Source organism: Papilio machaon, chromosome 23, assembly GCF_912999745.1.
Source record: "Papilio machaon chromosome 23, ilPapMach1.1, whole genome shotgun sequence".
In the NCBI taxonomy this organism is placed as follows: domain Eukaryota; kingdom Metazoa; phylum Arthropoda; class Insecta; order Lepidoptera; family Papilionidae; genus Papilio; species Papilio machaon.
The window spans coordinates 4,889,577-4,913,879 of NC_060008.1; the positions used below are offsets into that span (position 1 = coordinate 4,889,577).

At 33.8% G+C, this 24,303-nt stretch overlaps 1 protein-coding gene across 1 annotated transcript in view; it reads right to left on the reverse strand.

The window, feature by feature from the left end:
- LOC106716921 (forkhead box protein P1) overlaps nt 1-22,064 on the reverse strand; it is a 56,720-nt gene extending 34,656 nt beyond the window's left edge. Inside the window, exons 1-2 of the mRNA XM_014510591.2 lie at nt 21,355-22,064; nt 6,237-6,445 (exon numbers count right to left, since the gene is read on the reverse strand). Of these exons, the coding sequence (XP_014366077.1) occupies nt 6,237-6,284 (48 nt within the window). The 5' untranslated portion in view covers nt 6,285-6,445; nt 21,355-22,064. The remainder of the gene's footprint in view (nt 1-6,236; nt 6,446-21,354) is intronic.
- Between the last annotated feature and the right edge of the window lie 2,239 nt (nt 22,065-24,303).

Here is a 24,303-nt window from a genome sequence, read left to right on the forward strand (position 1 = left end):
GTGTGTTACATTCGTATAATGTAACATTTGTTTAAAACATTGTTGTATGTATGTTTGTTTGTATGATAGTCGTGTGCTATCTTACAAATATTGAATTATCGCTGTATTTACTGAGCTAAGTACTACGAAAGAGATAGCGTTCACAAACAAAAACAACTACGTAAGACTTATTCTATATGTTGTTAATTTAAACATATACATGTATATATTGTTTTGATATATACAGGACCTTTCACTTGACTTAATGATGTAGGAATTTACATTGTTTATCATATATTTGTTGTTGTAAGTTTTTTATTGGAATTTATTTATTTATTTACATAATAAGCGTATTTATTCAAACACATACTTCAGACAAACATTTTCTGAATTTTGAAATAACAAGTAATCATCTATATATATAAAAGAAAGTGGTGTTAGTTACACTATTTATAACTCAAGAACGGTTGAATCGATTTGACTGAAAATTGGTGGGAAGGTAGCTTAGAACCAGGAAACGGACATAGGACAATTTTTACCCCGTTTTCTATTTTTTATCCCGCGCGGACGGAGTCGCGGGTAAAAGTAGTAGCATTTAACTAAAGAAATGACATTAATTTCATAGAATGACGATGTTCGAATTTCAAGAGTAGTAAAACTTTATAAGATAGTTATTGTTATCTCTTTTTCTCTGAAAGAGAATGAATGAGATGGTAATATTGTTCTCATACAAGTGGAAACTCACGACCAATGAAACACCTATTGCAGACATTGGCAAGAATTATAAATTTATCAAAGAGTTTTATTAATCCTTTTTGAAGACAGAAAATATGTTGTAATTACAAATTAAGTCATTTTTTTTAATACAAGAATTAAAGGATTGTCCAATCTTTCATAAAAAATATCTATAAATTACCGCTTTTCATCGACAATCTGCAAATCATCGTAAAAACATATTTGGAACATCCAGACTTGAATAAAACGTGACGAAGCGTTTCTTCCCGTAAAATGGATGAAAAGATAAAGATTTTAAAAAAGAAATCGAAGTATTAATAGCAAATAGGCTTTGCAAAATATAGTTTGCAAAATCGTCGCTTTTCGTCCTATCATATCGGTTGGAATACAAGTGTAGGACAATCGAGTCAATTCATCGTTCAAATACTTTATTTCAAGTAACAAACTTCGTAAACAAACGAATATCACCTAATCAGTATTCACTATATAACAACAACTTATATAATACTAGCTTTTACCCGCGACTCCGTCCGCGCGGAATAAAAAAAAATAGAAAACTGGGTAAAAATTAACCTATGTCCGTTTCCTGGTTCTAAGCTACCTGCCCACCAATTTTCAGTCAAATCGATTCAGCCGTTCTTGAGTTATAAATAGTGTAACTAACACGACTTTCTTTTATATATATAGATTGCCAATTCTTTTTGTTTTTTAATATTATTAGGTGTCAAACAGACAAACCGCCTGAATTTTCTGAAATAACGAAGCGATTGCTGTACATAGACATCTGCAGTTGCATATGTGTTGCCTACCTCAAACAATAGAGGAGGAGGCGGCCATAAAGAGGATATTTCGCCTTCCCATCCTTTCCTTATAAGAAAAGGTGGGGGAAGGAAAAAAAAACAAAAATTAGTCCTCCGGCACCACACTAACTCTTTCATCTCTCACGTCTACAGTCCGGGGAAGAACACTTTATTTAAATATTTCTGGTCTTAATTTTTAACAAAAAAATATTTATTGAAATCTTTTTAACACGAATCAAATGATATTAAAAGAAACATACTTATCTCAATCTTTGATTATTTATAAAATATATTTCTCGTATCTCGTAAGTTTTGTACAGCCGTGTTTTTTGTTATAAAATCATTGATTTATTTATGACATCGATTGCCGACGGATTCGGAAAATGTTTGTACTTCTTTGTTGATCACATCTTGAAGAGTTTACGTTCAGATCTTATTGTTCTGTGGAAACATATAATACGACCAGCGTGAGTTGAACCAATGACATTAAACATATGTATCAACTAGCCGTCGTTCGCGAATTCTTCCGGGTTGAATAAAAAAAACTAAATATTATAGTAGTACTAGCTGTCGTCCGCGACTCCGTCCGCGCGCAGTTAAAAAAACTAAATGGGGTGGGGGTTATGAAAAATAGATGTTGGCCGATTCTCAGACCTACTGAATATGCTCACAAAATTTCATGAGAATCGGTCAAGCCGTTTCGGAGGAGTTCAAGTTCGAACCCCGTGACACGAGAATTTTATATATAAGACTAGCTTTTACACGCGACTCCGTCCGCGCGGAATAAAAAAAAATAGAAAACGGGGTAAAAATTATCCTGTGTCCATTTCCTGGTTCTAAGCTACCTGCCCACCAATTTTCAGTCAAATCGATTCAACCGTTCTTGAGTTATAAATAGTGTAACTAACACGACTTTTTTTTATATATATAGATATAGATTAATACTACTAAATATTATACTAAATATTGTAGTATACTATAATGTTACATAGAGACTCTCCATTTTTATTTATCGTAGAGATTTTAAATTTACGTAAATTAAAGCGAAAAGTAGGCAAACCTTACAAATAAAAAACCTTGTTTCGTAAACAAATTTAATTGGGAAGTAAATTTAAACATCGACAAGAAGCCAATGATAGGAAAGTTTTACTTTTTTAAGTTTCCAAGTTACTTTACGTACAATGAAACAAACTTTTACCCCTTGAGTAGAAAAAAAAATTCTTTCCCTGTTTTTTATAACTCTAGGAATATTGAAAAAAATTAAACTTCGTCTTAAAACAAAAAAAAAATATTGAAGTTAATTTAAAAGAAAAAGCTGTATTTGTTAAAAATTAATTTTTGTCAAGTGCCAACCACTACAAGTATAAAAATACTTTTTTTTAGAAGTACGTTACGTTAATAATTTTTTAATACTAGTATCGCCCATTGGTCCAAATTCGACCATAGTTGAACATTTTTTTTAATCTGATCAAATATTTTCATTATGCACTTGAACAGGCATCATTTTGGATCGATGTGACAATCTAGTTAACACATTCAATGCTACGACTTTATGTACGAAAGTGACTTCGCCCGGCGAGTGTCATTCAACGTGTTAAGCAATATTTTACTATTGAAAAAATGAATTAAAAAAAAATCGACTGACATCTCGAATTCATTAGAACATCGCTACGGTTACTTTTTTTTTCAGAAGCAAAAGCAAAATCTAAATATTTAAATATTCAAATATTAAACATTTATAGTCAATTTTGTAAATAATATGCACATAGATAAGATGTTATCTGTTATTTGACAGTATTCTTGCAGCATAAATAAATGTCTGAACCCCATAACTTAGTTTAATTAAATTATAACACGGTATAGTGCTATCCAAACTTTATGACGGCTCGGAAAATCGCATGTGACGCTACGCGGAACACAACTCTATGTATCAACATCAGCAACATAAGTCATACTTGTAATTTAGAACTAGTAAACAGTGATGACGGATTTCCTTTTGGCAAAGTTCTGACACACCACATTCATACACCAAAGCATACATGTTCGCTTTCGGGTATTTTTAATTCCGCTCTTAGTTTAAGTTATTAGTATAACGTGAAGGGATGGGGCTTGTAGACCACCCTACGGCACGCTTTTCTCCACCCGTATTCACTCACCTGGCACCCAAAAACACATGCTCGTAGCTAACATCGAGCTGTCATAAATTTTGAATTTTGTAATACTATGTGAGTTAATTTTAAATTCTAAGGTGTTTACATTCACTTGACATTTAATATTGTTTTTCGTAGTGGACCATACAAATTTCTTATTTAAAATAATTAATTTATTAAAATATCTAGTAATTAATTTAAAATAAATGTTAAAGAAATTATATGACACTCCGGGTTCAAATGACACCACACTCGTCATATGCGCCCAACAGATTTTGCAAATGAACGTCTAAATTGCTGTCCATTAGACTGTTTCAAATTTTCGTCAAAAATTTTGTGTGAATTGTGAAATAAAGTGAAAATAAAAATGGCTTAATTATATAAAAGACAAGATAAATTAAAAAAAAATGGGACCCATCTGCAAGCACTTCCTTTCGATTAAAACAATTTTTATCAAAATCGGACCACCAGGTGCGGAGTTTCGCGGTAACACACATAAAAAAAAAATTCAGTCGAATTGATAACCTCCTTCTTTTTGAAGTCGGCTAAAAAGTTCCTATGTCCGTCTCCTAGTTCTAAGCTACCTCCCCATCAATTATCAGCCATATCGGTAAAGCCGTTCTTGAGTTATAAATAGTGTAACTAACACGACTTTCTTTTATATATATAGAGTTGTAAGAAAAAGTGTTTTTCTGAAAACATCTTTAGCATTTTCCAGTTTCAGCGTATAATGTGTGTTATTGACTTTTGTTAGGAACAAGGAACATAGGAGGATCTATGAATCTATCACTTTCCATTTATCGCCGTCAGGTGGCATTAACTTCACATTTATCCTGATTAATATCTTACTACAATATTATAAATGCGATTTTTTAGATGGATGGATAGGTATCTTAGGGTACGTAGGGTACGTAGGTAGGATCTTGATGAAATTTTGCACAGATGTAGAACATAGTCTGGAAGAACACATAGGCTAATTATTATCTTTTTTTAGACGTCTTCAAAAAGAAGGAGGTTATCAATTCGACTGTATTTGTTATGTGTGTTACCGCGATGCTCCGCCCCTGGTACTCCGATATTGATAAAAAAAAAATTAATTAATTCCGTGCGGACAGAGTCGCGGGCAGCAGTTAATTTTGTAATAAATATCCATTTATTTTTTCAATAAAAATATATAATTAAAACATTAAAGCTCATGTTATCTCAAAATCATTAGATGTTATCTCAACATTTTAAAAATAAATTAATACGAGTAATAATAATAAAATATTTTTAATAAATTCTACTAATTGCCATTGAGTAGCCTTTAAAAGGAATAAATTAGTATAATTTTTGAATTTAAATAATTTTGTAGACTTTAGGTCAGACCTCTTTAGGTTTTAAATAAATTAAACTAAAATTAATAACATAAAGAAAGTTATAATTATTTGTAAACTGTTGAATTTTAACTGTTAAATAATTTTAAAGAATAAATTATTTCACAGTTTTTGTTTGACAATAAATCTTACTAATATTATAAATACGAAAGTTTAAATGGAAAGATGTTTGTTAGGAGGTATCTACGGAACCACACAACGGATCTTGATGAAATTTGAAACATAGGCTAATTTTTTTTAAATTCCGCGCGGTTAAAGTCGCGGGCGACTATAAAATGGGCTAATATAAAAATATTAATTGCAAAATATTGCCTTATTTTGGCATATTGACTTTACATTTACATTTTTATAGCTATAGCTCGCCAAATTACCATTTTTTTTTTAGCTCTAAACCAATATTTTACTTTAATATTATAATTATTTTTAGCTCCAAAAAAAGATTTTTCTTTAATATTATACTGTAATGTTATGCTAATTAATAATAATTATATTAATAAACGGTTCTTAAATTTATATACAAAAATTCCTATTAACCAGATGTTTGTTAGCATATTTTTGTGTGAAAAGAACTTGTCTATTCTATTGAACCGCCTCCGCAACAGCCTCGGGTTTACGTTGCGCCTCTTTGGACTTTTATAAAACACTAGTAGTCGCCCGCGACTCCGTCCGCGCGGAATTAAAAAAATAATTAATTACTAGCCCATGTAGTCTTCCACACTATGATCTACATCTATGTCAAATTTAATCGAGATCCGTTGAGCCGTTCTGGAGATACCTTCAAAGAAACATCCATCCATCTAAACATTCGCATTTACAATATTACTAAGATTCAGAAGTAAAGAAATAAAATCGGATATTACCTAAATCTATAAAAGATTTTGAGAATCTTTGCTATTTTTTTATCGAAAAAAATATTTTATCCCAATTTATCAAAACCCAAAAAATGGAACTACAGTCAAAATCTGTTATAACGACATCGAAGGGACTACTCATATTGAGTCGTAAAAACCGATAGTTGTAACAACCGGTGACAGGTATTAATAGGAAAGATATGTAATAACATTCAGCCAGGACCTTTGATTTTGGTCAATTTAACCGGTATGTTGTTCTAAACGATGTCGCTATAAACGGTTTTGACTGTATTATCAAAATTCAAAATTATTTTTTTTTTAGTTTCTTAGAATAAATGTACTCACCAAATCATTTATATGATCACCATCGTCTTCGTCCCGTTGGAAACACATTCAGGAATCACAGATTGTATATCAATAAATATTTATTATTAAAACACTAAATAATTAACTTCTATAGTAAAGTGTGGGTCCGCGTATGGTGCCCTGCGGCACACCTCTCCGATGCTCTTGAAATGACTGAAGCGATACAGCTCAGATGTTTTGAATACAATCTGTAACAGAAAAGAAAAACAATAATAATCCTTAGCATTATATACTACGTTCTTATGTGGTCAATTTAGATCATTACTGGTGAACGTTTCTATCGAATGCATTTTATAAAACGAGAGTCAGTTAAAGCACTCAGGGTAGCCAAATTCAGAGTTACTTCGTGTCAGTTGATGCTTCTGCGTTTAAATCAGCCAACATGCGAAACCTGCGGCGACCATTAAACACAAACTCACAGAATACAGGCTTGAAATCAAAATACTAACGTATTACCTAAAATATCTTAATTAATTATATATTTCGACTACTCCTATTTTTCTTAACCCAAGGGACAGAACCCAGAAGAATTGTATATATTTCTCAAAAAATTTAGGTAAATTAGGCTAAGAAAGGTCTGTCTTAAAAGCGAAAGAATATAAAAAGGACTTGATGATACTCAAGTTTTTCTGACAAACCTATTCTTGGTCAGGTCTTAGGTACAAGGAAATTTTTTGAAATCTTAATTAGATTCTTGGGTTATAATTAAGTAGCCAATAGGTTGGGTTATAAAGATAAACCACAACAATGTTGATGAAAAGTTTTTACAGTCACTTACAAAACGTACGAATATTCGCCGCTGTACTGTCATAGAAGGCCTTAAGAATATGTTAACGAATAAAAATTATATGTACCACATAAAGAACCCTTCGTCAACGTTCAATTCTCACGTATAACTTAACCCACAATACGTTATAACAAAAACAATTAATTGTATTTTTAAATACTGTCGCGCGATCCTGGCCTATGACTAATGTGCTTTAATTAAAACCAAACTAACAACTATAAAGAGTTTATTGTAATCTGAACTCTAATACGTAAGCATTTGATTGTATATTTGAATAACATTCGTCCGAACATTGGACGTTTTAGATTTATCAAACAGTTTTAGTTGAACGCAACACCAAAAGGCAACATCGCCGTGAAAGTAAATATTTTGTTTCTATACAGCCGTGAAGGTTGGTAAGGTGTTCGATTCTGAAATAATAAATAATTATAAATGCTATATTTTTAAATCTCAACCATTGTACCGTGTCAAGAATTTAAAACACACCGACCCAATAGTTTGGGATGTGTTCTGATCGTACGATGATTTGTGGAATTTGTCGTTGGTATTTCAAAATAAAGAGCCAAGTAAACCCTTATATTAGAAGAATAGACAGAAATTAAAGTTTACTATTTGGCACAATAACTAACGTTTATATTTTACTGCTACATATAATAATAAACGCAACGCATAAGAAGCAATTGTTTTACTACGTAACAACTATATAAACGTATTTCAACTTTTACCACCACCCTTAGTGGTTGCCATGATACTCTGGATGGCGTGGTAGTCAAAAGGAAATCCTTGCAAGCCTTTGCAATATCAACCCATTACCATTATGACCTAAAACCTAAGAAAAATTACCCAAAAGGCAATATGAAGCCTAAAATTCCAAACAAATTTGGACGTAAGCAGTTCATATTTTCAGCTACGGAAATGTGTGATCACAAAAGTAAGTAGTGTTGGTCATGGACTTGCCAGATGGACTTATAACGACTAGATTCGTGAAATACTCAAGAAGAGCTATATTAAGAACCCCCAAAAACAACATGCATGTCTACCTAAGGGAGATGAATATTGTAGACTCAGGTGTGGTCGATGATAAAGTACAAATCGACGCCCCCATCGAATAACCCCGTAATAGGAAAAATCAAATTTTTCAGGAGAAGCAAAAAACCGTATGTCTTCAATAACTTCATCAATAATTATTGTACAAGAATCTTTTAAATACCAAAACAAAGCTAATTTTTATAGCTACATTGTATTTAATTTTCATTCATATATTCCGGGCGTATTCTGTGCTATGAAGGAAAAATGAAAAATATCGGAAATAAAAGAAATCTGTTTCAATAAAGACTTTTTATCTCCGGAATTAACATTAAGAAAAACATAAAAAAAATCACAACGTGTCAAAGGACCTTTAGATGCCGAATTCGACGGAAGAGCAAGAATCCGGTCTTGCTCTAAGAGTGCAATATAGGATTATTCGATGGGGGCGTCGAAATACGGATTTCATAATCACTGCCTATCTCTCAGAGTTGCACGCGTGAGTTGGGTTGTTTTTGTTGTGTATAAAAAGGTCTTCTTCGTTGTAATCACGCTTGCTGTATCAGAATACAGAAATAGCGTTGTTTACATATAAACAACGGCAATCTGTAGTTGTCGAATAGTAGGTAGATTATGTTACATATGTTATGATTGTGTATGTTTGTTTTGCAAGCGGGGGCCAGCATGTCACGCCCGAATGTATCGGGTGCCAGCCAAAACATGGATTGTTTCCAGTTCCAGTTGAGTCATCGCTCTCTGAACGCTCCTCATTAGGTAATAATTCCAAATGAGAAATTGACCCTATACTATGGAAGTAACGGACTATATTAAGACAACTTGCAAAACACGGTTAATATTGTCCCCAGGAATTGACCATCGACCAAGCAAACGACTAAACGACTACGATATGATTTTTATATTGTTTCCGTTAAAAAATATGCAAAAAAATTTATATTCTATTGACTTATTAAAGTGAGAGAAGTACTAGGGAAGTGCTTATTTTTGCTACCGCACGTTTAAATTTTTTTCTATTTATAGAAGCGCCATCTTGTAGAAAATAGCAAAACTACTAACACTTGGTTGGTTTGCTCTAAACACTGCCATCTATGGATAAAATAATGAAACGTTTAATTTTTTTTCCGCACCGTCACGCCTGTTGCATACGGCGAGGCAATTGTTTACACAACACAAAAGACCCTTGTTTGTTTTTCGCTAGACGTTTCCTGGTTTGTTTTGTGTGTACTCATTCTATAGTGTTTGCGTGTGTGTCTGTGTGCGCGATGTTTTCACAGCCGGCTGTATGGAGGACGATATACTAAGTGTTGTTATTTGTGTGGAACGACCAATAAATTGGACGTCTGCTCAAATGCGGAGATATATTCCAAATACAACCATAATATGCTTACGATATAATCAATAATTTCATTTTCTATACAACCTATTTCATTATATGTTTTTGGAACGAAGTTCCTTATCGCGCGTTGTGGGGCTAGACGGAAAAAATTCTTACGAAAAGTTGTCACGACACTTTTTGCTATATCACCATGGCAACGACGTGACAATATATAACGAAAATTCATAGAAATAAAATGTACTTATTGTGAAGACTTAAGTTTTTTATGCATAGAATAAACATTGGTTCCTTCACTAATTAATTGAAAGGAACTTCGTTCCATCCGGGTGTCCCTTGACACCTCTCAAGTTTTTTTTTTATTATTACAGTTGTGAAATAAACGTTAAAAGACTAGAAAAAGATGCGGATTATACGTAAACTCCAGTCAATCGTGTAATCAAAGATGTTGCATTTGAAAAGAATCAAATAAAACCTCTGTAATACTTGAATCTTAGGACTATGTCATAAGTATAAGAGAATTCAAAATAGAATATTACTTATTAATATTATTAAGAACAAATCACGAACTCTTTGTGATTTTATAAACATTAATATAAGAGTAAATATGTATTTAAACAAACATAAAGCGTAACAAATCATTATCTTACTGAGTATTCATTAATTTTGTATAACTCATTCATGAGATTGTGTACGATCCTCCGAATAAAATTTTCTATATCCTTGAAATTCCACTATCGAAAAATTGTATTAAAACATGTTGTTCAACTTGGTTTTCAAAGAGAAGGAAAGACGAAAGTGTTATAAAATTTTGCTGTCAGCATCCTAACCAAAAGACCAGGTTTAAACCCATATTCCGCACCCCACCGCCGGGTACAAGCCTACTTTGAATATTTGCAAATATATGTGTAGCGTCATGATAATTTCCTTAATTGAAACGTCGGAAAAATATATTTTTAATTATTGGGGATCGAACCAAGACGTATAGATTACAAGATCAATGCAAAATCACAGCGCCATCGTCATTCTTGAGTATGTAAATCGAATTAAACGTGAAGATGACATTATTTAGATCTCCCTTTCCCGCACATTTGGTCCTTTCAAGTCCTCTCAAAGTATCATAGTATGATGGATACGTCTCAGATACATACATAAAGCTTCTCAACAATTCATTACAGTTATATAATGTGTACGCAATACTTCGGGTTAGTTCGCACACATTGCTGGCTCACTGTTGTGAAACGCGAACAATTTTCCCATTGCTCATTGTTTTGCTGTAAACAAATATTGTGTAAATAGAGCCATTGTCTATTTATATACTATATCTTCAGTAGATATCCAGTAATATACTTTAGTAGAAGTTTGTATCAGCTGTCAAGTACCTTTATCAAAAACATCTAAGTATTTTCCTCTTAAAAAATGACTGGTTCCAATCTAAGTTATAACTAAAATACAATAAGATATTAATTTAAAAAAATAGTAGGCAAGGGATATTTTCTTGTGTTTCAAAGATTGAAACATATTACCTTGATCTGTGTTTCTGTCTTGATTTTTTTTTATTTTTGAGATACTAGCTGTCGCCCGCAACTCCGATAGCGCTGATAAAATAATTAGTAGCCAATATGTTCAGCTAGACTATGCTCTACATATTCGTCAAAATTCATCGAGATCCGTTGAACCGTTTTGGAGATACCTTCAAACAAACATCCATCCTTCTAAACATTCGCATCTATATAGATCGGTCGAACTGATTTAGCTGAAAATTGATGGGGAGGTAGCTTAGAACTAGGAGACAGACATAGGAACTTTTTTATCTTGTGTGCATTTTTTTTATCCCGCGCGGACGAAGTCGCGGGTAAAAGCTAGTTTATAATATCAGTAAGATGTAGAATTAGGATGTACGTACCATGATGACAAGAATGAATAGGCTTTATTAATATTATTTACGTTCACAGCTAGTTTGGAGCGAATAGGCAATTGTATGGAGAGAAATAAATAAAAATAGTCACCTGTAAAATTGATACTAAAATTATTTAAATACGAACAAGTGTTCATAATCGGAATTATCAAAGGTACTTTAGTGTGTTAGAATGAGATAGTTGTACTTAATATGAATTGTATAGAAAAAGATAGAAGATATGACGTCATAACGTGGACGTGTTTGGCGAAAACAAATATTGACTGCTGATAATGATAAGAGTGGGAGTCGACATGCGTTTGTGTAATGAAAGTGCCTATTGACTATATATAATCTATAATTTATACATGCCTGAACTATAAACTCAAAAACTACAAAACAAATCTACGACTACCCACTACACTCTATCTGTGATAGATTTTTTTTATATCAGAGAAGGGGGCAAACGAGCGGCGGGAACACCAAGGTGTTCATCGACGCCCATGGACATGCAATACCAGAGGAATCGCAGATGCATTGCCGGCCTTTGAGATGGTGATACGCTCGCTTCTTGAAGGACCCTAAGTCGGTTTGGAAATACGGCCGAGGACAGACCATTCCACAATGCGGCAGTACGCGGTAGAAAGCTACGCGAAAACCGCACGGTTGTAGATTGCCTGCCATCGAGATGGTGTGGATGGAACTTGGCGGTCTGTTGGGTTGTCCGATGACGGAACTCGGCGGCAGGAATTGTTCCAAACAATTCTTCTGAGCACTCCCCGTGGTAGATACGGTAAAAAATGCAGAGGGAACGAAAGTCCCTCCGCAACGCCAGAGTGTCGAGTTGATCAGTAAGCTAGATTTGTTTTGTAGTTTCTTTACTAAATCTACGCTAAGGGGATCAAAGGGAACTGAATGCAGTAATAGTTGCTTAATCAAAATTTAGTCCCTTCTTACACAAGGCAATGTAAACCTTTGGAACTAATATTGTCCTACCTTAAGTCGCGCGTATCACGTTGTTCCGTTGCAACGTTGAATCGTCGACGTGAGTCGTCTATTCAGACAAAATAGGCATAGCCACTAGATATAAACTGTATAGATTTGCTTCGCCATTTTGAAAATCACGTCGATCTTGACTAAAATCGCCAGGTTTCGAAGGTTTCGAGTCTTAGAATGAAGAATAAACAAAATAATTTAAGTAATAATAAAGCATTTCTGAGTACATCATCATCAGCTCAGTATACGTCCCCACCGAGGAGCCTACCCCAACTTAGGGGTGTTTAGGCCATAGTCAACCACGCTGGCCAAGTGCGGGTTGGTTGACTTCACACATATCATTGAATTACTTCTCAGATATGTGCAGCATCACGATGTTTTCCTTCACCGTAAGAATGTCGGATAAATGTACATATGTAAATCGAAAATCGAAAAACACATTGGTACATGGCGGGATTCGAACCCAGATTGCAAGTCAAGTGCTTAACCCCTGAGCCACCGACGCTCTACTCTTCTGAGTACGACAGTTATTAATTCATATGATTATCTTTAAGCAAAAGTCTTGACTTATCAAAGAAATTGGTCTTTGAATAGAAAATATACGGAATCGGTACCTTTTGATACATGATTCATATATTTTTGTTTATCAATTTTATTGATAATCTAACATTTTAACATATATATCAAACCGATGGTCGTGCAATGTCAAATAATAAAGTTACGTTAAATTGGAGAAACCACGAAATATTTAATGTAACAAAGTAATGTAATACTACAATTGCAGTTTCAGCGTTGGTGGTTAATCACTAGACTTGCATTGTGCAGGTCCTGGGTTGGAATCCCACCATGCACTGATGCGTTTTTCGATCTACATATGTACATTTATCCGACGTTCTTGCGGTGAAGGAAAACATCATGATTTAATTTTTACATTTATTATTATGTAAATTTTTTGCAATGGTAAAATTAAAAAAACGTAAGTCATTGTCGATACTTTTTTGATACTCCTGCCCTATTTCTTGAGTAAGGTCGGTACAGTATGTACTACATCTCAATTAGCAGCCGGAGTTTATTTACACTCCCTTCTTTCGGATGTCCTCTTTCACATTTTTTGCGGTCATTCTTTAGAGCCATCCCCATTTGATTTAATATTAAATTATATTATACCATATTATCGAGCCTCAAGTATTTTGGATCAAAACTGAACATCTAAGAGCAAATTCCGTAAGATGCTTACCGCTGTATTAAAGGCATCGCCACTGCGGCAATTGATCAATCTTAGGTTCTTAAATACAACGCAAGTGTGCGCTTACCCTAACCCATTGACTTAGCAACAATCAAGCAAATCGCGCCTCCGAGTTTACTTTTTTATCTGTACGTGACTGCTTGTTACAATTTTTTAGACAATCAAATTATTGTGGCACGCGTCATCGTTGAGTGTTTAGGAAACATAACGAGGTCGGAAGCACTGTAGATAGCCATTTATTTAGAATACGAGGCCGCAACATTATTTAGGTTGTTTTGTTTTATCAGTGTGAAGGCGCAATTTCGTACTGAAGTACATGCTAAGTTTGCAGATAAAACATTTTAAAATATTTTTCGTTTTACTGTGAAGCAAAAGATCGTGTTGATACACATATCTTTGCAGAAATTGTATGTCAAGTCAAGCGATCAGGGGCTAGCGTGGTTGACAAAAGCCTAGTCAACCCTTAAACTGCTTTAGGGGTTGACTAGGCCTTAGTTTGAGCCCCTCGATTTAGAAATATATGAACTAACGATATGTTCTTTTCATATCTCTCATAAAAAAGGAGTTTTTTTCTGAGTTTTTTCTCAGTGAACAATTTGAAAAAATTATTTAGAATTCAGAATAAATCGGTGGCATATTAACGAGTAGGTATAGTTTTCACTGTAAATCATATAATTTATATACATCAATTATTAAAAAAAATTATTTAATTTCCTATTAAAATATGCCTAAACGTAACGTCAATTTATTTATGGCCCAACTTTTATTTTCGATTTTATTTTCAACTAGCTATCGACCTCCGTCCGGAATTTAAAAAAAACATAATAAGTAGCCTATGTGTTCTTCCAGACTATGTTCTACATCTGTGCCAAATTTCCCTAAGATCCTTTGAGCCGTTGTGGAGATATTTTTAAACAAACATCCATCCATCCATCTAAACATTAGAATTTTCTATTTTCTAATCTCGCAAATAATTGCGATTTTACCCGTCGAATCTATACACAAAAAATGTGTAAACCATATATAAAAAAGAAAATACATATAATATAAGGGCACATTACAACATTGTCATTGTTAAAAAATGGCTTAAGGTCCGTTTATCGCAGTCAAGACGGGGTTCCACTGCGCCTTCTGTGAACGGACGCGTTCGGCAGACGACACAGTTGAGAGAAATAATATTAATAATAAGCTAATTTTAACTTATTTAATTAAACACGATATAGAATTTGTTTACTAATTAGTTGAAATGTCAAATTCATTAGTAAAAATAGAAGTTTTACTCGTCTATAACTCGATTTTGACACCAGTAAGTAATTGAATTTTTTTTTCAAAAACATATTTGCTAGTGAAGCAAAAATATATTATTTTTATTACAAACTAGTTGTCGCCCGCGACTCCTACACAGAATTTAAAAAAACTCAAAAAGTAGCATATGTGTTCTTCCAGACTATGTTCTACATCTATGCCAAATTTCAGCGAGATCTTTAGTAGTTCTGGAGATACCTTCTAACAAACATCTCTCCCTCCATCCATCCATCCATCTATCCAAACATTGGCATTATAATATTAGCAAGATAGCAGTTGCTCGCGACTTCGTCCGCGTGGAATAGCGTCTTTACATCACTTTTTTTAACCCTTTCTCGTATTAAAAAGTAGCCTATGTCCTTTCCCAGGCTCTACATTATCTGCGTACCAAATTTCATTTAAATCGGTTCATTAGTTTAGGCATGAAAACGTGACAGACAGACAGACAAAGTTACTTTCGCATTTATAATATTGATGTCACTCGAGGATAGTGTAGCTTCCCGACAATTTTTCAAATCGGTTCAGTAGTTTCGTAGCCTATTCAATGCAAACAAACAAACAATCAAATCTATATATATATTATAATATTAGATCACGATCCCACCCTATGTTAAGAGATGATGCGTTTGAAAAATAAACCTTAGTACACAGAAAGTACACCCTTGTTTAGTAAATGCGTAACTATTTAAATATAAAACCTTCAAATCTATTTCAGAAATTCGGAATAAAAATTTGCACACAATACGTATAAATTTCTGATTAAATACTCAATTATATTTTAAATTAAACAAAGAGACAAACAAAAAAAAAACTATTACAAAGATAATCTTTTGCGAATCGTACATATATAAAAAAGGACCTTGGATACCGCAAAATAACTGCGGATATCAGGCCACTTTACACGTGTATGTATTCCGGAAAAACAAGTTGATTATTTATGATATCAAATTACCAGTTTCTAAACAAAATTTATTTTGTGATCGTAAACAAGTGTCCTTGGGTTACGAGACTGTGTGGATAATTGATCTACGTAAGGGATTTCGTAGGATTCAATTAAAATAATTATAAAATGTTGTACGTTTCTTGTTCCAATTTATATCTAAAATAACTGTCGCCCGTAACTCCGTCCGTGCGCAATTCTTCCAGACTATGTTCTACACGTATGTCAAATTTCATCGACATTCGTTGAGCCGATCTGGAGATATCTTCAAACAAACAACCATCCATCCATCTAAACATTCGCATTTATAATATTAATATTATATGTTAACAATCATAGACAAATTAAATATTTTACACTAATAAATACCAAAAATTACACATAAATACGAAACTTTTCAGAAGAATTTTTTCTGGTTTCTTTGATTGCATACCTTAATGTGAGGAGTAAGGAGTTACTTGTATTTATTTCATATTTAAAACTGCACATTTGTATTGTTAAATACATCGATTTAAAGGCATTAGAAAAAGATTATATTTAATTACTGTATAATCTGTGTAGATTCGAATCTGCGGCGGCAAGCAGTCTCGCTATCCACTAAACCTCAAAATGAGGTCATAGAATTTAAAAAAAAAACCACACCTGTGTAGCATCTACAGTTTCAACATACACTTGACATGTTTGTTGTGTATTTTTGCAAGGTTCATGCCGATAACATTATCGCGAAGCCGTCACGCCTACACGCACACAAACGCGTTCACAGCGCACACAGCGAAGAAAAAAAAAACATAGTTTTAAGTACTTTATTTGTTGCTAAGTTGCCTAAAAAGAACAAAGCTGTACGCGCTAGATAGGCTGATGTATTTTTTGCGGCGGCCATTTTTCTTTTTTGACAGTTCGTTTAAGATGGCGGTGCGTAGCGGGAGTTTTTGGATCGTAAAAAATTGTAATAACTTTTAACTGCTCGAAAAACAGTTAAACATTAAAAAAGTATCTACTGTCTCCCTTACTGTAGCATAAGAAATCGAAACTAAGGGGGTTACTTAGGGACCGATTAGTTGAGTGCGGCAGAAAAACTTTAAAAACCCTTAACCCAATTCATCTGAAAAATCCATTTAGGAGGTTAATCATAAATTAAATTAATCGAACCATGAGAAGCGATAGAGGTCTGTCAGGACCGTTACAAAAGAGGTCTCCGCCTACCTCTCCAGGTAAACCTCCACCTCCATAAGGTCTTTAAATTACAATTATAACAACTACTATATTATGCGATAAACATTTAAAATGTTGAACTAAGTATAAAGTGGCAAACGAGCAAGCAGCCACCTGAATTCGCCAAATGCAAAGCGACTACTTCCCATGGACATTTGCAATTGCATTTGCGTTGCCTACCTTTAATCTACGCAGGAGTGGACGAACAGAAAGACAATATTTCCCCTTCCCGTTACGCCCACTCCTCTGCTAAATCCACTTGTCCATAATTTTCCTAAGAAAAGGTTGAAAAGGGACAAAAATTAGGCCTGCACGCAAATATATTCACAAAATATACCCTAAATTAATTATGACAAGTAAATTCAAGTAAGCGTGATAGGCAAAGAAACATAAAGACATTCACTTTATAGCAAAGTCACGATGAATCTTATAAACATTTAAAAAACATTTAAAACATATTACAAAAAATATTAAGGTGTGATTCCACTGCCGGAACATTTAAAGAAAAACATTTTAATGTCATAGTTGAACGCTTTTCTGACCTTATTATTAAAAGAAAACTGTAACGTTATAAAGCCTGTCACTCGCTACTTCATCCAAGTGAAGAATAACCTATTAAATAGCCTATAGCCAACTCCAGACTACAATCTATTTCTGTTCCAAATTTCATCCATACCCGTTCTGGAGTTAAGTAGAAGCAAACATCCATACATCCATCCAAACATTTACTTGTACAGTATTACTAATCATACTAACATACTAATATTATATAATGCGAATGTTTGATGGATGGATGAATGAACGGCTCAACGGATCTCAATGAAATTTGATGTTGATCATAGTCTGGAAGAACACATAGGCTACCTATTATGTTTTTTTTTATATCATTAGGTGGCAAACGAGCCAGTGGCCACCTGGATTCGCCACAATAGCGAGACGACCGTTGCCCATAGACATCATCAAATGCAGATGCGTTGCCTACCTTTAATCAACAGAGAAGGGGACGTACAGAAAGAGGATATTTCTCCTTCCTATGCGTCCCCTCTTCCGACAAATCCACTTCCACTTCCCATCCTTTCCTAATAATAAAAGGGTGAGAAGGGAAAGAGGACTAAAATTAGGCCTCCGGTACCACACTCATCAGACGAAACGAAGAATTGCCCCCACTTCACGCCTGTCTTCTGTGTGGTCGTGGTATTGCACCGGTCAACCGGGTCCATTCGTGTACCCAACAAATATTGCTGTTGCGGGATCTACCACTGTAAAACTGACGCTGACGGAGTCGCGGGCGATAGCTAGTTTATTTATAACAATAATTTATATATTACGTAAGGAAATGCAACTGCATTCTCTGTCATAAAATGTTATCAATGAAAAATGAGACCAAGTGTTTAAATAAAAATAATATCAAATATAAAAAAAACACAACTGATAACCTCATTATTCCTTACAGATGTGTACAAATTAAAATTAAACGCAAAAAAACTATGTCACCAAATCTATACAAATAAACGACGAATGTACAATTAAAATCACTTATCTTACTTAATACTAGTATTATAAATGCAAATGTTTGGATGGATGGATGTGTATTACAAGATATCTCCAAAACAGCTGTATGGATCTCGATGAAATTTGGTATAGATGTAGAAAACAGTCTAGAAGAACACATAGTCCTAGTACATATTTCCGCGATCATAGGATGCCATTCGATTTAAATATTCACTCAATAACTTCGTAACGATCAACGCATCTCTTTAAAATTTGGCACAGATATAAAACATTTCATAATTTCTTTTTAATTCTTCGCAGACGAAGTCGCGGCTGAAAGCTATATATTTGTATTGGTCACATTTTTATGTTCTCACTTTTGTTTTTTTTTATTGACTGCCTATTTTTTTTACTCGGCTCAAAAAAATAATCGCGAATTATTTATCAAAACAATGGCTGAACCTTTAACCTACTTGTATATATAACATGATAAAAATTATTTGATTTTACATAAAATATTTTATTTGCCATTTGTAGAATTTGCTTAAATTGTTAGTTCGGATGGTTGACAATTTTTCTAGTTATATTATAAACAGGCTATATTTACAGTCTTACGGTGGCATGTCTAATACAATATGATTGGTTTTACATAGCTGATTGATGTAGTTTGTATATTTACTAAGTTTTATTTTATTCGCTTCAATCTAATCTTCTTATATATATAAAAGAAAGTTGTGTTAGTTACACCACTTATAACTCAAGAACGGCTGAATCGATTTGACTGAAAATTGGTGGGCAGGTAGCTTAGAACCAGGAAACGGACATAGTATATTTTTTATTCCGCGCGGACGGAGTCGCGGGTAAAAGCTAGTTTAGCATAAACTACATTTTATCTAGAGGTAAGTTAAGGGAATTTGTAACACCGGTGTAAAATTGGATCTATTTATTCGTAAAGTAAAAGGTTTAAAAAAAAACTTTAAATACAAGGTCAAAAACAAGCAAGGCAAGGGTCCTTCGTTGTTTTTACAACTCCCCCTATATTTGCCTTTCCCAGTCGGACCGACGCGACAATTTTGAGTTTGAAGAGTCCATTTTTTATATCCAAAGTTAAGGTACCTTCACACATGTAGACCCGTAAAGAATTTTATTATATTATGGCAAAGACATTAAACATAAAATATCGGATAGACAGGACATTACTAATTAAACTGTACACTCAAAAAGACCTACCACCGGCACAATTCTTATTTGACACCTTGTTTCGATTAAAATTTAAAAATGCTCGTAATGTCCGATCTTCAACAAGTATTATATTACAATTTCTTTGTATAATGATTACCGTTCATGCTAATCTATTATTACTCTAACCTTAGGTTTTCACTGCTGAAACATCTATATAGCACAATTTTATTCCTATTTCTTTCAAAGATAATGAAAGGGTCAATAAGCAATTCAATCAATCAACTATTCCCGTACTAGTGTTGCGAAAATGAAAGCTTCCTAATCATACCAATTTGGCTTTAACTTATATAGAAACAAAGAGGTGTTAATAACGCGCCAAACGAAACTCTTTGGTCTCGACCTACCTCTGGTTTATCGACGCAAATTGTATTGTTGAATTTCATGTCTTTGACTTTATTTCGGTAAATATAAAGCACGATTTGGCAGGGGCACTGCCTTGCCCCTAGATGAAATAGATTCGCAACCTTATTACCTAATTTGTTTTTCCATTTTCGAATTTCATTACATTCATCCGTTCTTACGATATAGGAAAACTTCATGATGTAACCAAAACAATATTGGCGAAGAAATTCAAAGACTTATGTGACTAAGGTCTACTCATCCTTAAATCGAGTCGGTCCTCAGTGGAGGCGTTATAATGAGGTGACGAGGATTACGTAACTAGACAATTAATTACCTCATCATCAGCTATACGTCCCTACTGATGGGCTCGGAGCCTACCCCAAGTTATGGGTGACTAGGCCATAGTCAACCACGCTGGCCCAATGCGGGTTGGTTGACTTCACACATATTTTTGAAGAACGTCGGATAAATTGAACAAATTTAAATCGAAGAAAACATTTGGTACATGGCGGGATTCGAACCAAGGACCTGCAGATTGCAAGTTAGTGCTTAACCCCTGAGCCGCCGACGTTCTCTGAGCCACCGACGCTCTATTAATTAATTACCTGATTTGTATTTATCAATCGATAAGGAGGGTTAAGTCCAATTTCTAAAAGTTATTCTGATTTTATCTTCTGATTAAATTACTGTACACTAATTGCTATTGCAAAAAGTAAATAATGAGTACCAATTTAAATGAATTAGAACCTATTTTATTTTTTAAGTATATTTTACAGCGCTTGTGTTGTCAATAAACGAAAATTAAAAAAAAAAGAAGAAAAAATTCTAAGTGCGAAATAGCTAATACATAAAAATAAACTACGGTTAATTACTTTTCGCGTTTACATAATAAATTTGGTGGCGTGATGTCAAAAATCAATATAGATAACTATGAATAGGTTATAACAATACGTGTATAAACAATAATGACGTTACATGACCACGTTTCCAATCTCTGTTTAAGGAGTATATAAATTAAAAAGTCAACTCATCAAAGTTTCGTCTTCGCCTAAATACATCACAAGTAACCTCTCCCTCCTTTTGTCCCCTCTTGTAGTGACAATAAGTCGTGTACGCACACAGCACACAGGCGCAATGTTTGTACACGCACACAACGACGGAACCGGCTGGGTATTCGGTTTCCCGCCACCGGCGCGAACACTCACACAAAACACGGCGAGCAAACAATACAAACACCAACACACAAGTAAATTTAAACTCACCTCAAAATAAATCCATTAGAAAACACACTTGTTCAAACAACTAGCGCTTAGCCTCGAAAACGCGTTGAAAAAACACTCGCCGCATCAAATGTGTACTCAGCACTTTTCCAAACTTTCTGTCCAGTCTCTATTCCTTAGCACATGCTCCTCAAGCGACAAACTTTCCAAAATACACGAATATACGACAACGCGAATAAAACAATATCTGGTGTTGAATTGTAACTCCTTGATTATATTTTTAACGCGGCAAAGACCAATTCTTATCAGTAATAATCAGGTCTGTGGGTGAACAATCTCAAAACACGGCCGGTTTTCGCGTTATATTTTTTATTCGCACAAGAAATCGCTTCCGCAATACAAATGCAGAGAATCAAACCAAACACGATAGCAAAATAAAAGAAACACGGACGCTAGTGGCCCCAGCACAATTATTAACACACGTTGCGCGGTAAAAATAAACTATGATTAACCGCTATTAAGATTCGCGGAGACAACGCCGGTGTCTCGAGATGTTAATAAAAAATAAAAGTAAAAACCTTATAATAAAGTTGCGAATTTGTTTACCGCGATAGTTATTTTCGTTCACGATATGAATAATTATCTGCGAGCGAACATCGACGCATAGTTGTTTCATAAAACGCGCGCGTTAAAACTGAGTCGAAAGGCTCGCCCCGTGGTGGAGCATAGCGCCGAATAAAATAAACAACAATATACCTAAACACGCGCTCGCGTCGCGCAGTGTGCGTGCGCGCCGCAGTGTGCGTGTGTAAACAAGGGGAAGTGCGGCGCGCGACGTTCTCTTCAGTTGTTGCTACTTGCTGTATTTTATTTTATTATTAATATTAATTATGTTTAAGAAATAAGTAAAGTGTACAACACTTTTTTGCTACTTTTATTGTATTTAACATAAGGATGTATAATAATTTTTTAGAACTTCGTCATATAAAAAAATAACATTTAATTCTTTGCACCATAACAACGCAACTAAAAACTAACATATCAGCTATATTAAATTACAAAATACAACGTGAAGCACGATGGCACTGATAATCTTATAGCCCGCGCTAATTACGAAAAAGAGATATAGTACTATTATATTTTAAAAAAAATTTAATACATGATTTTAAAAATTAAAACGATTTGTTATCTTTTTATCCTAATCCAATCTCACAAGTAGGCCTTGATGGATGATTCACATTGATTTGCCGTTCGATAAATAATTGAACTCGTTAAATAATACGAAACACAAATGAGCAAATGTTTGTTGTTGTTTTTTATTAATTTGTATTAAGAGCAAGTTTAAAAATAATAATATAATTTTTTTTAAAAGCATAAATTATCAATCTATATTTTATTTGCCTAGTCACAACTACTTAAAACAAATCTATAAACACAAAAAAAATTTGCAATAACAAATTGTGTAAGTAACTATAAAGCACATATAAATAATACTACAATTCAAGAAATAAACCGAAGTAAAATAAAAAAATAAATTATCCAGACAGGTATGCAAGGCTGGCCCTATTCTCCCCGCGAGAATAAACATATGACGTCACCGGCGGGTAAACAAACAAACAAACACATGCGCCGCGCTCATGTTTCCTTAATACAATTATTATTTCGAATGTGGAGCGCAGGCGAGACGGACGCTCCGTCGGTCGGCGAAGCTGTAACCAAATGTTTTATTTTTAAACTAGCTTTCGCTTGCGGTTTTGTTCGTTTACATTGAGCACATCCAACGATATATTGATTATTCTATTGTACTATACTTATATGGATAGTATTTTTCAGTATTACAACACAATTTCTTCACGTTATTCGTCTTATAAAGTACATAATCTTACTTCTTACTAATATCATAAATGCGAATGTTTGGATGAATGGATGTTTGTTTGAAGGTATCTCCGGAACGGCTAAACGAATCTTGATGAAATTGGGCATGGATATAGAACGTAGTCTGGAAGAAAACATAGGCTACTATTTAAGTTTTTTTTTATTCCGCGCGGACGGAGTCGCGGGCGATAACTAGTGTGTTAATAAATGATTAACTAACACACTGAGTTTCGTTTCGTTTACTGGTTGCTAAGAGTTAAAAGAACGATTTTAAGTAGTCATGAAACAATCTTACTAGCCTTAATTAAACCGCACCTTAGTGTAGATTTGTAGTACTGAATGTATACTTAAGGACCCACATAGTGATAAATTAAAACTTTTAAATTTGGCAATTTAAATTGTCGAATGATATTTTTATAATCAAATTGTGTCCTTACCAATGTAAATTATTTTTTATCTCTTCCGCATTGATAACGTTATCTGTAAAGATTTCGCGAACTTGTTTGTCTATTACTAAACGTTAATCGTAACATTCTTACAACAATCAAAATCAATATTCGATCTGGAATTTTACTTATATATCGTACTAGTTGTCGCCCCGACATTGTCCGCACATAATTAAAGAAAAACTAAATTAGTAACCTATGTTTTCTTCTAGATTATGTTTTATATCCAGGACAAATTTCATTAAGATTCGCTGTGGCGTTATACATACCTTCAAACAAACATCCATCCATCTAAACATTCGCATTTATAATGTTAGTAAGATTTAATTTTTTTTTAATCCGTATTTAGAAATTGTATTAGCAATCGAAAAACACGATCTAGTGTTAAGAGGATCAAATACTATTTGCAATACATTTAGATAATTTTCAGATCGATTTAAAATATTGACAAATAATGTCATCAGTAAAGGAATAAAATACATGTCAAAAATAAGTAAGTTATTGAGTAACATTTATTTTTTGCACAATCATACTTCTAAATATCGTTCTCTAGTCACCAGTCAACAACATTATTTATTTTGTTTAAGCTAACGTTATAAAGAACTCGTTATTTATGCGTAGCGTAGATCATAATGGCGACCTTGAATTTGACATTTCGCTATTCCGCCAT